The sequence below is a fragment of the Pinus tabuliformis genome, chromosome 9 (genome assembly GCF_031772625.1).
Source record: "Pinus tabuliformis cultivar Carrire ecotype Pingquan chromosome 9, CPIR1, whole genome shotgun sequence".
NCBI lineage: Eukaryota > Viridiplantae > Streptophyta > Pinopsida > Pinales > Pinaceae > Pinus > Pinus tabuliformis.
Window position 1 is genome coordinate 1,608,134,001 of NC_142307.1, and position 12,854 is coordinate 1,608,146,854.

The following is a 12,854-nucleotide window of genomic DNA, read 5'->3' on the forward strand; positions in this document are numbered from 1 at the left end:
GCTGTCTGAGTGGCTAACTTGTCTCCTGAGGGGTCTGTTGATGATGTTGGATGGCTATATGTGATGTTTTGTCGATTCCACTTCCTTAAGGTGACATAGGAGGTTGAATTTGATTGTAGCAGCATCTCTCCTCATGTTTACCCTGATTAGCATGGTTACTTTGGGTAGACTTGGGAGGGGGTGTTACAGAAAACCCTCAGTGGTTTAGACCAATTTCTTTTTGTAATGTCATCTACAAAATTATCTCGACCATCATTGTCAAGCATCTTAAACCACTCTTTCCAACCTTGATATCTCCGGAGCAATATGGGTTTGTGGAAGGATGTAAAATTCTTAACGGTATCATAACATCCCAAGAAATGGTTCACTCCCTCAAGTAGTTCAAAACGCCCAGCATGATGATCAAGCTAGACCTATCCAAATCCTATGATCGCCTGAGTTGTTCCTACTTAACAAGGATATTGTTAGCCTTTGGTTTCCAGCAAAGATGGGTAAAATGGATCCTATTTATGATGTCAACCCCGGTGTGCTCCATATTACTCAATGTATCCCCTTCCTGAAATTTTAATCCTGACAAAGATATTGTTAGCCTTTGGTTTCCAGCAGAGATGGGTAAAATGGATCATATTTATGATGTCAACCCCGGTGTGCTCCATATTACTCAATGTCTCCCCTTCCTGAAATTTTAATCCTACCCGGGGCCTTTGACAAGGAGACCCTGTCTCCCCTTTCCTCTTCATCTGCAGTTGGTAAGAATTCCTTTCCCTATGGTCGAGCCTGCTTGCGCAACCTCTTGTTGTTGAGGGTATGGGTAGGTTCCTAAAAGCAGAGGCCTAATCTACCAACCTAAAAGGCCTCCGACCCTGGGGTCCTGATCTACCTATCACCCACCAACAATTTGTAGATAACATTATGCTTTTTTGTCAGGTCTCTCTGAGGGAAGTTCAGAAAATTAAGGAAATCCTGCAAGAATTCATGATGGCTTCAGGCACGATGATTAACAATGAGAAATCAAACATCTTCTTTTTCAACACCCCTAGATCCACTCAAGTTTTCCTGGCTCGCCTAATGGGTTTTGGTATAGGAACTATGCCAATGAAGTATCTTGGGATGCCTCTAGCTTTTAACTCCCTAAAAACCTCCTACTGGAAAGACCTCCTAGTAAAGATCCAAGCAAAGTTGAGCGGGTGGGTGTTTTAGGTGCTTAACTTAGCCAACAGAACAGTGGTGATCAAAGTAGTCCTCCAATCGATTCTGATATATCAACTCTAAGGTATGGTGGCCCCCAAAACTTCTTGATCATCCATGGTGGATATATTCAAAAATAATTATGGCAAGGGGCTCAAAGTGCACGAAAGTGGGTATTGGTATCATGAAGTATGATAACCCTTCCAAAAGGGAATGGAGGATTAAGCCTCAGGGACCCATACATAGTAAACCAAGTTATGGGAGAAAAGATGTGGTGGAGATGGATAAAAGGGCGAGTAGACTTATGGAAAAAAATCTGGACCCAGAAGTACAGTATGCCAAGCCAGATTGAAGACATCCTCAGATACAGAGACCCTCCATAAGGATAAGCTATTTTTATTTTGGCAACAAAGAATAAGGACCTTATAGAACAACAATTCTTCTGGGAAATAATAAATGGACACATAACACTATTTTGGCAAGACTCATGGCAGCAAAGAGGAAAATTATTTAGTCGGCAGGACCTTGGAGAGATTTTATTATACACTACTAGCAGGAACTATCTTACGGTGGACTAGTTTTGGAAAAATGATCTCCAATATAAAGGATGGCAGAAATGGAAGAATATGGGAGATTGGCACAACTCTCCACCCTCGGAATAATGAAAAGCTATGGAACAAGAACTCCAATCGCGAAAAATAACCTACCAAGAGGGGGAGGACATATTGAGATGGGGATACACGACCAAAGGAACCTTCAGCATCAAGGAGGCTTACAAACTCAAAGGAGAAGAGAAACAAAATCACCAATGCCCCCTATGGAAGAAAATCTGAACAAGTAAACACTGGTTGAGGATAATCCAATTCCTATGGTTGGTCGGCCATGGGAGAATCCTAACTTGGAATCAGCTTCAAAAAAGAGGCCAACAAGGTCCTTCCAGGTGCATTCTTTGTGGACTACACACTGAAACCTTGGAACACCTATTGAATTCATGCCCCTTTGCTAACCAAAAGTGGAATCAGCTCAAGAATGTTTTCGGACATCTCGACAAAGATCCCCGGAGTATTAAAGAAACCATAATCCAATGGCGCACAGGGATCTTCTCGAGCATAGTGGTCAACAGAGCTTGGAACCTAACCTTGGGTTTCTTAGTTTGGGCCCTATGGAAAGAAAGAAATAGCAGAATTTTCAAGGATAGACAAAATTCTCAGGAGGCAATATGGGAAGGGATCACCCAGAACATAAGAGAAACTATCATATTAGAATGATGACATATGGATGAATGGAAAGCAGGTCCAATTGAAGTGAGTATTCTGAAGCAATTGAATCTAACAGCAAGCATGATAACCTCCACCTCATGGAAGGTTATGCAATCCCCTACATCATTAGCACTTTCCTTTACAAGGCCTCCATATGGTTTTATCAAACTTAGCTTCGACGGGGCCTCAAAAGGGAACCCTGGAAATGCGGGGTTTGGAGGATTATTCAGGGACCACTAAACAAGGACCCATCTCATCTATGTCGTTGATTGTGGGTATGCAAGCAACAATGAGACTAAGTTCACAGTGGTCAAACAAGGCCTGCTTGTAGCTCGGAAAGCGGGTTACAAAAGACTAGTGATCGATGGAGATTCACAATTGGTCATGGATATAGTTAAGAAGCTAAGCCAAGGCTCTCATTGGGAGAAACTGAGTCACAACTGGTGTATAGCCCATTTGGCACAGGAGGTAGGAGAAATCATGCCAACATTTGACTACATAATCACCTCACATGTCAGACGGGAGGGGAACATAGCAGCTGACTTCCTGGAAAATTGGGGATGTGGGCGCCCAGGTAAGACAATTGAGATGGCTTGGCAACCCAATCTGATGGAGGAAGAATTGATTCAACTCCAAGGCATATTATAGAAAGATAACAAAGATAATCATCAGCAAGAGGAGAACAGAAACCACTGCCCCGGTAGTAGTGCGAGCTAGCCTAATTAGATGTATGAGGCCATGAATGTGAGTTAGGTCCCCGCCACCTTCTGCATGCAGCCAACACTTGGAAAGGTGACGGCAAGCATGTAGGAGTTAATGCATATGAGTGGGGAGAATTTAAGGCAAGGGGGAGTGGGAAGAGGGTCATTTCGACTGTGGAGGAGCTGAGCACGAGAGAGGAAGGTCCTAGGGAGGTGGAGTGAGGTATAGGTGCTAGCAATTATGGGGGTTCTACGTTGTTGGGGGATGACATCTGCTGCAAAGGGGAGCGCTCTCTGGTATATTTTACTTCTAATTCCTGTAAATCATATTAGTATGGAGGCGAATTTCCTGGCCCCTGTCAAGCTTCCAGTTTTGGGTTGGGGGGGTAAAGAGTTGGAGGAACGCTAGAGGCTTGGCCTCGTATGGAACCAAGGTGGACCAGTTGTAATTGTTATGTTTGTACCAGTGTCTATGAAGTTTGGAATTTTCCTGTTGAATATGGGGGTATGTCGGGTAGAAGAGGAGGAAGGGAGGGTGACTAAAAGGGGGACCCCAATGGGTTTAGTTGAGTGGACTGAGGGAGAGAACCTTAGAATGGATCTAAACCTTTGGTTTCAAATTCCTTGAACTAGGCTTATGGTTACGAGGGAAATTCACCTCAGAGACAGGGAGAGGTTGTGTGTCCTTGGGTGGGGGGGGATTCCATCTGACTTGGCCCAACCCGGAGCCAATTTCCTGTTTTAAATCTGATGCTAAAAGGTTCTTCGCAACGCGTTCAAAGGGAGTGGGGCTCGGACCTGAGGGATACTTGTAACCTCGTCCAGCCATAACAATTTTGCTTGACCAATTCACTTGAATTTTGTTGAAAACTGGAATTCTATGATGGAGGATATGAGGTATGCGAGAACAAATCCTTACTGCTTGGTCCATCTCTATATGAAGTAGGGAAAGGATGGTCATCATGAATTCATAAGCATATAGGGGTGGATTTCAATCAATGACAGACAATGGAAGTAGGCTCTTACTTGGTTTGAATCTCGTGACTGTATAGCAGGTATGTTGGAGGGACGAGACCACTGGTTATGTCGAGTTCCCATCCTGCAACCCAAGATTACAATAGAGCGGAAAGGCTAAGGAGGAGAGGAGAAGTTGAAGGTCTGAGAAAGTATGGCGTGAGCGAAGGGGCCTTGAAACAATGTAGTAGGGAACAAAGGCCATGAGAAACAAAGGAAGAGTACTCAGGCTCAGGACAGCCGGCCTAGTTCGTCCAACGGGGCGATAGGGAGTGGCCGTGGACGTAAGGTGATAACAAGCATCATCGAGGAGGTCACTCAGGAATACCATGCTAGCAGCTCGAACTTGGTAAAAAATCTAATTGCAGAGTGGGAGAAGGAAATTCGCCAGACTAGGGAAGAATTTAAGATGGAACTGGATGAGTGGTAGGAGGTTGCACTAGACCCCGATTATACGAGGGGGATAGTAACTCAATATCATCAAACAATTTGACTGTTTTGGATGATGAAAAGTATATTGGCAAAAGCCATTGATCATTGTCCTTCTGACCAGCATGCACATACCCATTCAGAGCAGCGTGAAGGCACTCGAGGCAACTCGGAGAAGTCGAAGCTCATGAGGGTTTTGGAGGAAATTTAGTTTAAGCTACAACAATAGAGCAGAAGACTGAGTCAAATTGAACAAAACAACCTGTGCATCCCTCACTCGGAACTTCCTAACTCCAATGTGAAGGATCTTGCCCCAGTTGACTCGGATGATGAAGATCAGTGACAACAAACTCTAGTTATCTTTTTTGAATGCTTTTATATAGATATAGACTTGTTTACAGTTATATTTATTGTTATCTAGTGCATAGGAAGTACAAAGGCACTGAGGTGTATATGGCATGGCTTGACATACTTAAAATTTTGTGTTTACAGATGGCTTATTCTGCAGATAAGTGACCAACTGACCTAGTTTCCCACTGGGCAGGTTAAGGCCACCTAACTCATGGTTATGTGGATGTAAACTACCTTATTTATGAAAATTAATAGAAAAAACCACTAAGCTTACAAAAAGTATATATATTTAATAATCTACTATATTAAAATTTATTAATATATGTTAATGTCTTATATATATATATATATATATATAGATAGATATAGATATTATATTGATAATAAAATTTTATTTGATAAATATCAAATGTTATAAATCATTATTATTTTAAAAATTAAAATATAAATATTATAATAATAATACCAAATAAATAAATGTAATTATTAATCTTGTCTTTATTTATTTATTCCTAAATTTTCATTCCATTTTAATTTGTATTATTTTTTATGGGATTTTTGCCTAGTTTTTATGCTCTTTTAGTGGGAGTGTTAAGGTTTTGTGCATTTCATTAAATTTTTACGGGACAAAATAAAAATAAAAATAATAGTTTAGAATGTTATTATGACTCTATTCAAAATACTTGCTAGTTTTATTTTTATAAATATAATAATAATAAAATTTGAAAATGCATTTCCTCAATTATATAATTAGGCCGATAGGCCTTCCTATTGAAACAGACTTTCGTCGTCCTTTTCAATCTCAGATTGACACCTGGCATCCATATTCGGTGGGCTTCTATTTATTCTCAGTGCCGAGAACTTCCGGGTTTCCGTCCGTTTGGTAGCATCTGTCGTGATTTCTGTTTATTCGCGCCGAGAACTTCCTGCTTTCTCTGACTCCGAGCTCACATCTCTACACCGCCTTTGACCTCCAATCCAGATAGACCAAACCGTTAGATTCACCGCCTCCTCCAACTGTTGGAGTCTTCCATTACGACAATCTCGCAGCATTTACATTCACCGCCTCCTCCAACTGTTGGAGGCTTCCATTACGACAATCTCGCAGCATTTACAAACTTTGTAGCGGCTCCTTCAACTGACAGTGGCAATGAGACCACAAATAACCAACACAGGACTCGATGTGAATTTTAATGCAGGTACAACTCTCTGTTTCCCAGGTTCCCAGGTTCTCAGAATTCCTCTGTTCTGTTTAAATTGCAGGTTAGTGCTCTCGAAAATGGGTAGGCTGAAAAAGAGCGCTCCAAGGTACAGATTAGCATCACTTGAGGTTTTATGGTGCATTTCAGTCCTCAAGAATACAGTGGCTCCAATGAAGGCAACAATCATAATCTGCAAAGAGAAATGGTTCCAGTAAGATATCCTTTAACCTTGTGCTGATGATTCTTATGTAAGATTAACATTTTCAAATAACGCATCAGTTATCTCAAATCAGACAAAATTATAGTCTGAAGCATCTCACCTGTACAGTTTTAAAGATATAAACAAAGGAATTCCGCTTGACAAGAAGCCATTCTTTTGCAAAACAGGCCTTGAAGATCTCTATTTTTGGGACAAGATTCCTATTGAACACCAACGCTGCTCTGTGACCTCTGTTCTTAGCATACGGGACTGATAACTTGTTTTGCGAATCCAAACCTACATTAAACTACTTGAATCTGAATACAAATTCCTTGACAGGGACATAGCGATAAGGCCGCCTTTTGGCTGCCCAATATTGCTCTTCATCCTTCTTAGATGTAACCTGTAACCATGGGATATTGGCGAGGTAATGTAAGTCTAATGTACGATTAGAATTAGAAAGCACCGATTTGATGAAAGAAATAAATATTTTGAAATTTTATAACCTGAATACCTCTTGTAGGAAGTCTGCGGTGCCTGCCTTTTCTTTCAGGACATTTGAAACCAGGACAGCCCTGGAATCCCCAATATTCCCAATGAAAAGGTAATCTCCCTGAGATCAGAAACAAATAACAACCCTCAAAATTTGACATTGAAGTTTTGAACTGCAGTTCTGAAACATGAACTAATTACTTATTATTAGAAGGATTAAACATGAACTAATTACTTAACTCTTTAAAATTTAACAACATAAGAGATATTCATTTAAGACTGACATTTGGATGCATTCAATATTTAACTTCTCCAGAATACAAGTCCAACTGGGATTCACAATAGAAGACTGCATCTGGCTTTGTTTGCTTGCTTGCTAGGACATTATGTGCCAACAGGTCTTATAGTTTTCAGATGTTAATTTTTTGGGCATTGAAAATGTACCATATTTTTCTTATAAATCTAAAACAGAAGGTATGTAGTTTTACCTCAGTACAAGGAACGTCTATATCTTATTTCAAGTTAAACAGCAGAAAACAGGACGAAACAGAAAGAAACGAAATTTCATTCATAACTAATACATATAAAATATATCGACTAATTGCAGATTACCTGTTTAACAACTGCAACTGCAGTGCTTCCACTGCAAAAGCAGTCTATAGTCGGACGAGACCTCAATTCTTTGTCCATTACTTTGTACGCTTTTAGGTAGGTATATTTCCAGGCAGAAAAAAGACTGGACTCCTTTGTTGAACTGACTTGGCCATCACCACCCAAGTCATTTTGGCCATTTTTTGCCTTCTTTTTGTTATTGTATGTATCGGTAGCATTGATGTTGTTTGCTTAATCCTTGAAGGATTGCCAAAAAGAATGTAGTTTCACTGGTAATGAATCCCTGACCCTACGGGCAACAAGATGACCACAAGGACCATGGCCATCAAAAACCCCACAGAAGATTGAATCATCTGAAACAAAATCCTGTGAATGATAACAAAAGAATAATGAAAATATGAACTTTTTATTTCCAATTAGGACACAGCAAAATTTTGCTAAAAATTTGAATATTATTTGAACTGAAAAAGAACTCTGACCCATGAAAATTTCGAAACATTTCATTTGTGAACTCATGAGAAAAGAAGATTCACAACATAAATGGCAATGTCCAAGAGTCACATAGTAGCCCTTGTTCCATTCATTACTAAGGGCTAGGATCCTTCTCGCACTGAATAGTGCATGCACATTGTTGCTACAACATACATGTAGATTGCATATGTTACATTCTACATTCTAAAAAATACCCTCTTGCATGAGGCACAGAGTGCTGTTTATTTTCTGCTGCTGTTTAGGAAGAGATTAGTGGAGAACAGTAAGAGATCAAAAGATACAAACAATTCTCAGTAAAACCAAAGACACACATATGAAAATTTAGAAAACTGAAGTTCTTATTTTTTGAAGAGCAGCATTGTTGGCTTTTTATGAAGTGCATGGTGAAATTTTTCTGTCTTCCTTGGAAATCCTTGAATGGTTTCGGTTGCCTTAGCTGATAGTTATTGGTAGGTACTTCAAAGAATTCAACACTACATGAGTTCCCTATTGTTCTCCGTCATCTTCTAACCAGATATTGCCAAAGTTGCAGTTTGCAGTGTAAATTGAGAATTTACATCTCAAACTACCATGGGGATTAATCTCCTGACTCTCTCTTGATGATTAGAATTATAACATGTGGGCATTCATGCCTTCAACGACACTAGTTGAGACTGATCTATATCGTCCATATGCAGCATGCCCCCATGGAGATCGATGTAACAACCATCAACCTCAACCTACATAGTGTATGCACATTATTTTTTCATGGCGATTGATCCTATGATTAACTCAAATGCCTCCGTCATTGTCTGCAGAAGCTAGCTCTTATGGGGGTTACCTTCTGAATTGTTTAGATTCCACACATCATATCCACAAAGGATTGGATCTCTCACAATGGCGAGGTCTTTAGTATTTACATATAAACGTCTTCACTTCAATTAACGCCATGACCAAATCAACAAAAACGACTCCCCCAAGTTGTCGGCAATTTATGTCGTATGGCAGGACAGAGTGACAAACCTCACAGCCCACTGGATATATAGACTCTCAGTTCGAAGCAAACCTCAAGAGGACAACAAGTAAAAGGAAAAGGTCATAAAGGTTGCAGGGAAAACGCTAAATATGTAAGCAATTGTGAATCAGGATAGCATAAGTTTATTAATCTTTTATTAAAGGAAGCCTCTCTTTGCACTGCAGCCCCTTGAGGTATGTTTCTGTGAAGCATTCCAATATATATCTATATATATAAACTGCAGATACTAAATTATCTAGAAGTATGTTTCTGTGAAGCATTCCAATATATATATATATATATATATATATATATATAAACTGCAGATACTAAATTATCTTTTACCCCATCACCGGGTTTAATAATTACATATGACCAGTAATGGAGAAAGCAAATGCAACAGCTAAAGCTATATCATTCAGCCATGAAACTTGCTTTTGTGGATGGAATCCTCCGAGAAGACTTAGAACAAAAGTTCTGGCCCTTTTAAAGGCATCGAATAAGTGGCTACTAGAAAAATTGAGCATAAAGAACAGTCCTAAACCTTGGAAATACTTCAACGTATTCAAAAAAACTTGTCTCATCTAACGTCTTCCCTTTTTTGAGGTTAGAGACATGAATTAAATGCCACACACACATATATATTAGTCGAAGAGGTTAGTTCAGTTGGCTATGGCCAATGTTTTTAGGCATTTAGCTAATTTTGTGATAGCAGGTGCCGGATTAAAGCCTTTTTGATCAGGTGTACTAGTCTATGTTCATGGGTTTATCAAGAATGCCATCCAAAATGTGACAAAGTATTCTTCAGGTTCTCATTAAGTTTTGCTTCGAAAAATATATAGATAAATACCTCAGGCTACCAAAACAGTGCCAGAACAAGAAAAATATAACTAATCACATAGTCTAGAAATCATTATGTTATTAGACAATAACAGTTAGAATTTATATTCTAAAAAACTGTGGCTAAACCATATAGCGTAGGTTTACAAGAAATATATAGTTTTAGGCAGACATACCCTAGAGTGCACAGATAAGTATAAATTATCCAAAATATATTGTGGAGGCCTATCCATTTCATTCTACTCTGAATTCTGCATGTCTGCTGCTTAACATTTCATTGAGTATATATCTACAAATCAGTGATTTTGGGATCAAATCCCACAAAGCAATTCTAGCAATTATATACCTGCTCTTCAAATTCCTTCAAGCTTTTGAAAGCAAAACCAATGAATTATCAATATAATTTTACCATAATAAAAAAACAATTAGAAGGCGTTTAGCTAGCTCAAATTGCTCATCCGTTAGGTTTGAACCAACATCTCTTCTAGAGAAATTCAACAATTCTAATTTAATAATCCTATCGGCCTCTCTTTGTACCTTTTGGGACAATTGCTAGTTAATAATCACTAAAATGTTTCGGATTTTTTCTTTGTTTTCTGTCCTTTTTTACCTTATTTACAATTTTTTTTGTTTTTTCATTATTTTCTCTGAATAATGTATGTTATGAGAGATATGTGTAATCCTCAAACCTATTACCTCTTAAATCTTCTCCACTAAAACCAAATGTTAATTTACTTCATACATTATATCTTCACGCTTTATATATAAACACTATTGTACTCCACCATTCCTTTACTCCCTACTTTATAATCATTAACAAAATATAAATAAAATTATCTGAGCTTATCTCCTTCCTAGCTCTTTCTCATTCTTTTCCGTTACTTCCTTCATTCCTTCTTCACATAGTTTCCATTAACATTTTACAAATTAAATACTTGTAGTGATTGAATAACTGACATTCCTTACGCGAAGGCCAAATGCTAGTCGGTGCATGCGTTGAGCTCATTTGCTCCCTTGGGTGGTTATCCTCGTAGTGGTGAGCAACAACAGTGTCGCAGCAATGGCGGACCGGAAGGGTTTCAGAGTTGCCGAAAAGCATCGTGCTCAGCCCGGGCAGAGCAGAGGTACCTTGGAAAAGAACCGCGTTCACGCCGCCCAGGCCAAGGGTACCATGGAATCGCACCATCTTCAGGTTGGTCATGGCAAAGGTGCCATAGAAAGGTATAGTGTTCAGGCTGGACGGGGCAAAGGCGCCATGGAAAGGCATGTTCTTCATGACGGGCAGGTCAAAGGCGCCGTGGAAAAGCATCGTGTTCAGGCCGGACAGGGCAAAGTCGCCGTGGTAAAGAATGTTGTTCAGGCCGGGGACGTCAGAGGCACCGTGGAAAAGCATCGCGTTCAGGCTGGACAGGGCAAGGGCGCCATGGAAAGACATGCTGTCCAGGCCGGGCATGTCAAAGGCGCCGTGGAAAAGCATGCTGCTCAGGCCGGGCAAGTCAAGGGTGCCCTTGAAAGGCAGAGTGTTCAGACATGCTGTCCAGGCCGGGCATGTCAAAGGCGCCGTGGAAAAGCATGCTGCTCAGGCCGGGCAAGTCAAGGGTGCCCTTGAAAGGCAGAGTGTTCAGACATGCTGTCCAGGCCGGGCATGTCAAAGGCGCCGTGGAAAAGCATGCTGCTCAGGCCGGGCAAGTCAAGGGTGCCCTTGAAAGGCAGAGTGTTCAGACGGGGCAGATCAAAGCTACTGTGGAAAAGCGTACTGTCGAGACTGGGCGTGGCAAATCTGTTGTGGAAAAGCATACTGTGGAACTATTGGGCATGCGCTTTTCTGGTCCCTGGACGTCCCATGGGGGTAAGTAGCAGATGGATGAAGGCGACACTCGTATAAAAAGGACCCTTTTTTGGTGGGGTTATCTTTCCTGTGTGTAAATAATAAATAAATTTTGGGAAAGAACATGGTTGATATGTTCTGCAAGTATATATTTGTAGAGGGTAGTAGGGCATCTCTATTTTAATGGTAAATTTTTTAAATATTTTGGAATTCGATGAACAGTAGAAGCTAGTTTAATTGTTTGATCTGGTTTCAGTTATTAAATTTTGGGATATTATTAGAATTTTTTATTAAATTTTGAGATATTCATCTTCATTTCTTCTATGTTAGATACGTTGAGTATGCTTTAACATCTGACTTAGTTTGTTTTATATGTTCAGAGTTATTGAATGCGCAGCGTATTGTTCTTCTGTTTGATATCAGCGTATTGTTCTTCTGTTTGATAGGCTGAGTATGCTTTTAACATCTGATTTAGTTTGTTTTATATGTTTAGAGTTATTTAATCAGCAGGGCATTTTCATTGGATTTTCTTTTCTAAATCTGATGATATTAAGTAATGCCCACACAAATTTTAGATTTTTCATTCCCAAATATCTGATTACTATTCTCATGAATTTAGTTTTGTCTTGTCCCAAATATTTCATTACCATTGTCTTTTCTTGTTTTGTTTTGTATGAAGGATAAATGCACAAAGCCTTTTTGTAATATCGTCAATTTATCATTTTTATGGGATTTCCTTTCCTAATCCTGACAATATCATGTAATGAAAAGTTTGGATTTATCTGTACCAAATATCTCATTGCTATGGTCATAATTTGGATTTGTCTTTGTCCCAAATATTTCATTACTATTTTCTTTTCTTGTTTTGTCTGGTATGAAGGATAGATCTACAAAGCCGGTTTGTAACCTTGTCAATTTTAAGTATCATTATCTTTCGTGGTTGAAGATTTGGTTCATTAGTTTTAAATTATGTGAAATCCAACTTTGAGCATTATGTACTCTTATTATTTCTGTTCTAAATATCGGATTGATAGATGTGAATTAGCAAAGCTTTGCAGGGTTGTTAAAAGATATTTTGATTTTATTTAGTTAAATTAAGTATATTATTTTAAGCAAGCACATATTATTTTAAAATATAAGAAAAAAACAACAAAGTTTTCAAAATAGATTATTAGTGAAATTACCAGAAAAATCTCTAACATAGATATTGATAATAGGTAAAAATACCAAAACAGGAAAAAGAGATTCTTTGA

The 12,854-nt window shown here is 39.1% G+C and overlaps 1 protein-coding gene and 1 pseudogene across 1 annotated transcript; both read left to right on the plus strand.

Annotated features, from left to right (window-relative positions):
* Positions 1–10,681: 10,681 nt before the first annotated feature.
* Positions 10,682–11,301, plus strand: LOC149154933 (uncharacterized; the record flags this gene model as incomplete). Its single annotated transcript, XM_089444261.1, has 1 exon — positions 10,682–11,301. A coding segment is annotated over exon 1 (468 nt), but the record flags the coding sequence as incomplete, so codon positions are not given.
* Position 11,302: 1 nt separating this feature from the next.
* On the plus strand, positions 11,303–11,684 carry LOC149154934 (uncharacterized; annotated as a pseudogene).
* Positions 11,685–12,854: the final 1,170 nt, after the last annotated feature.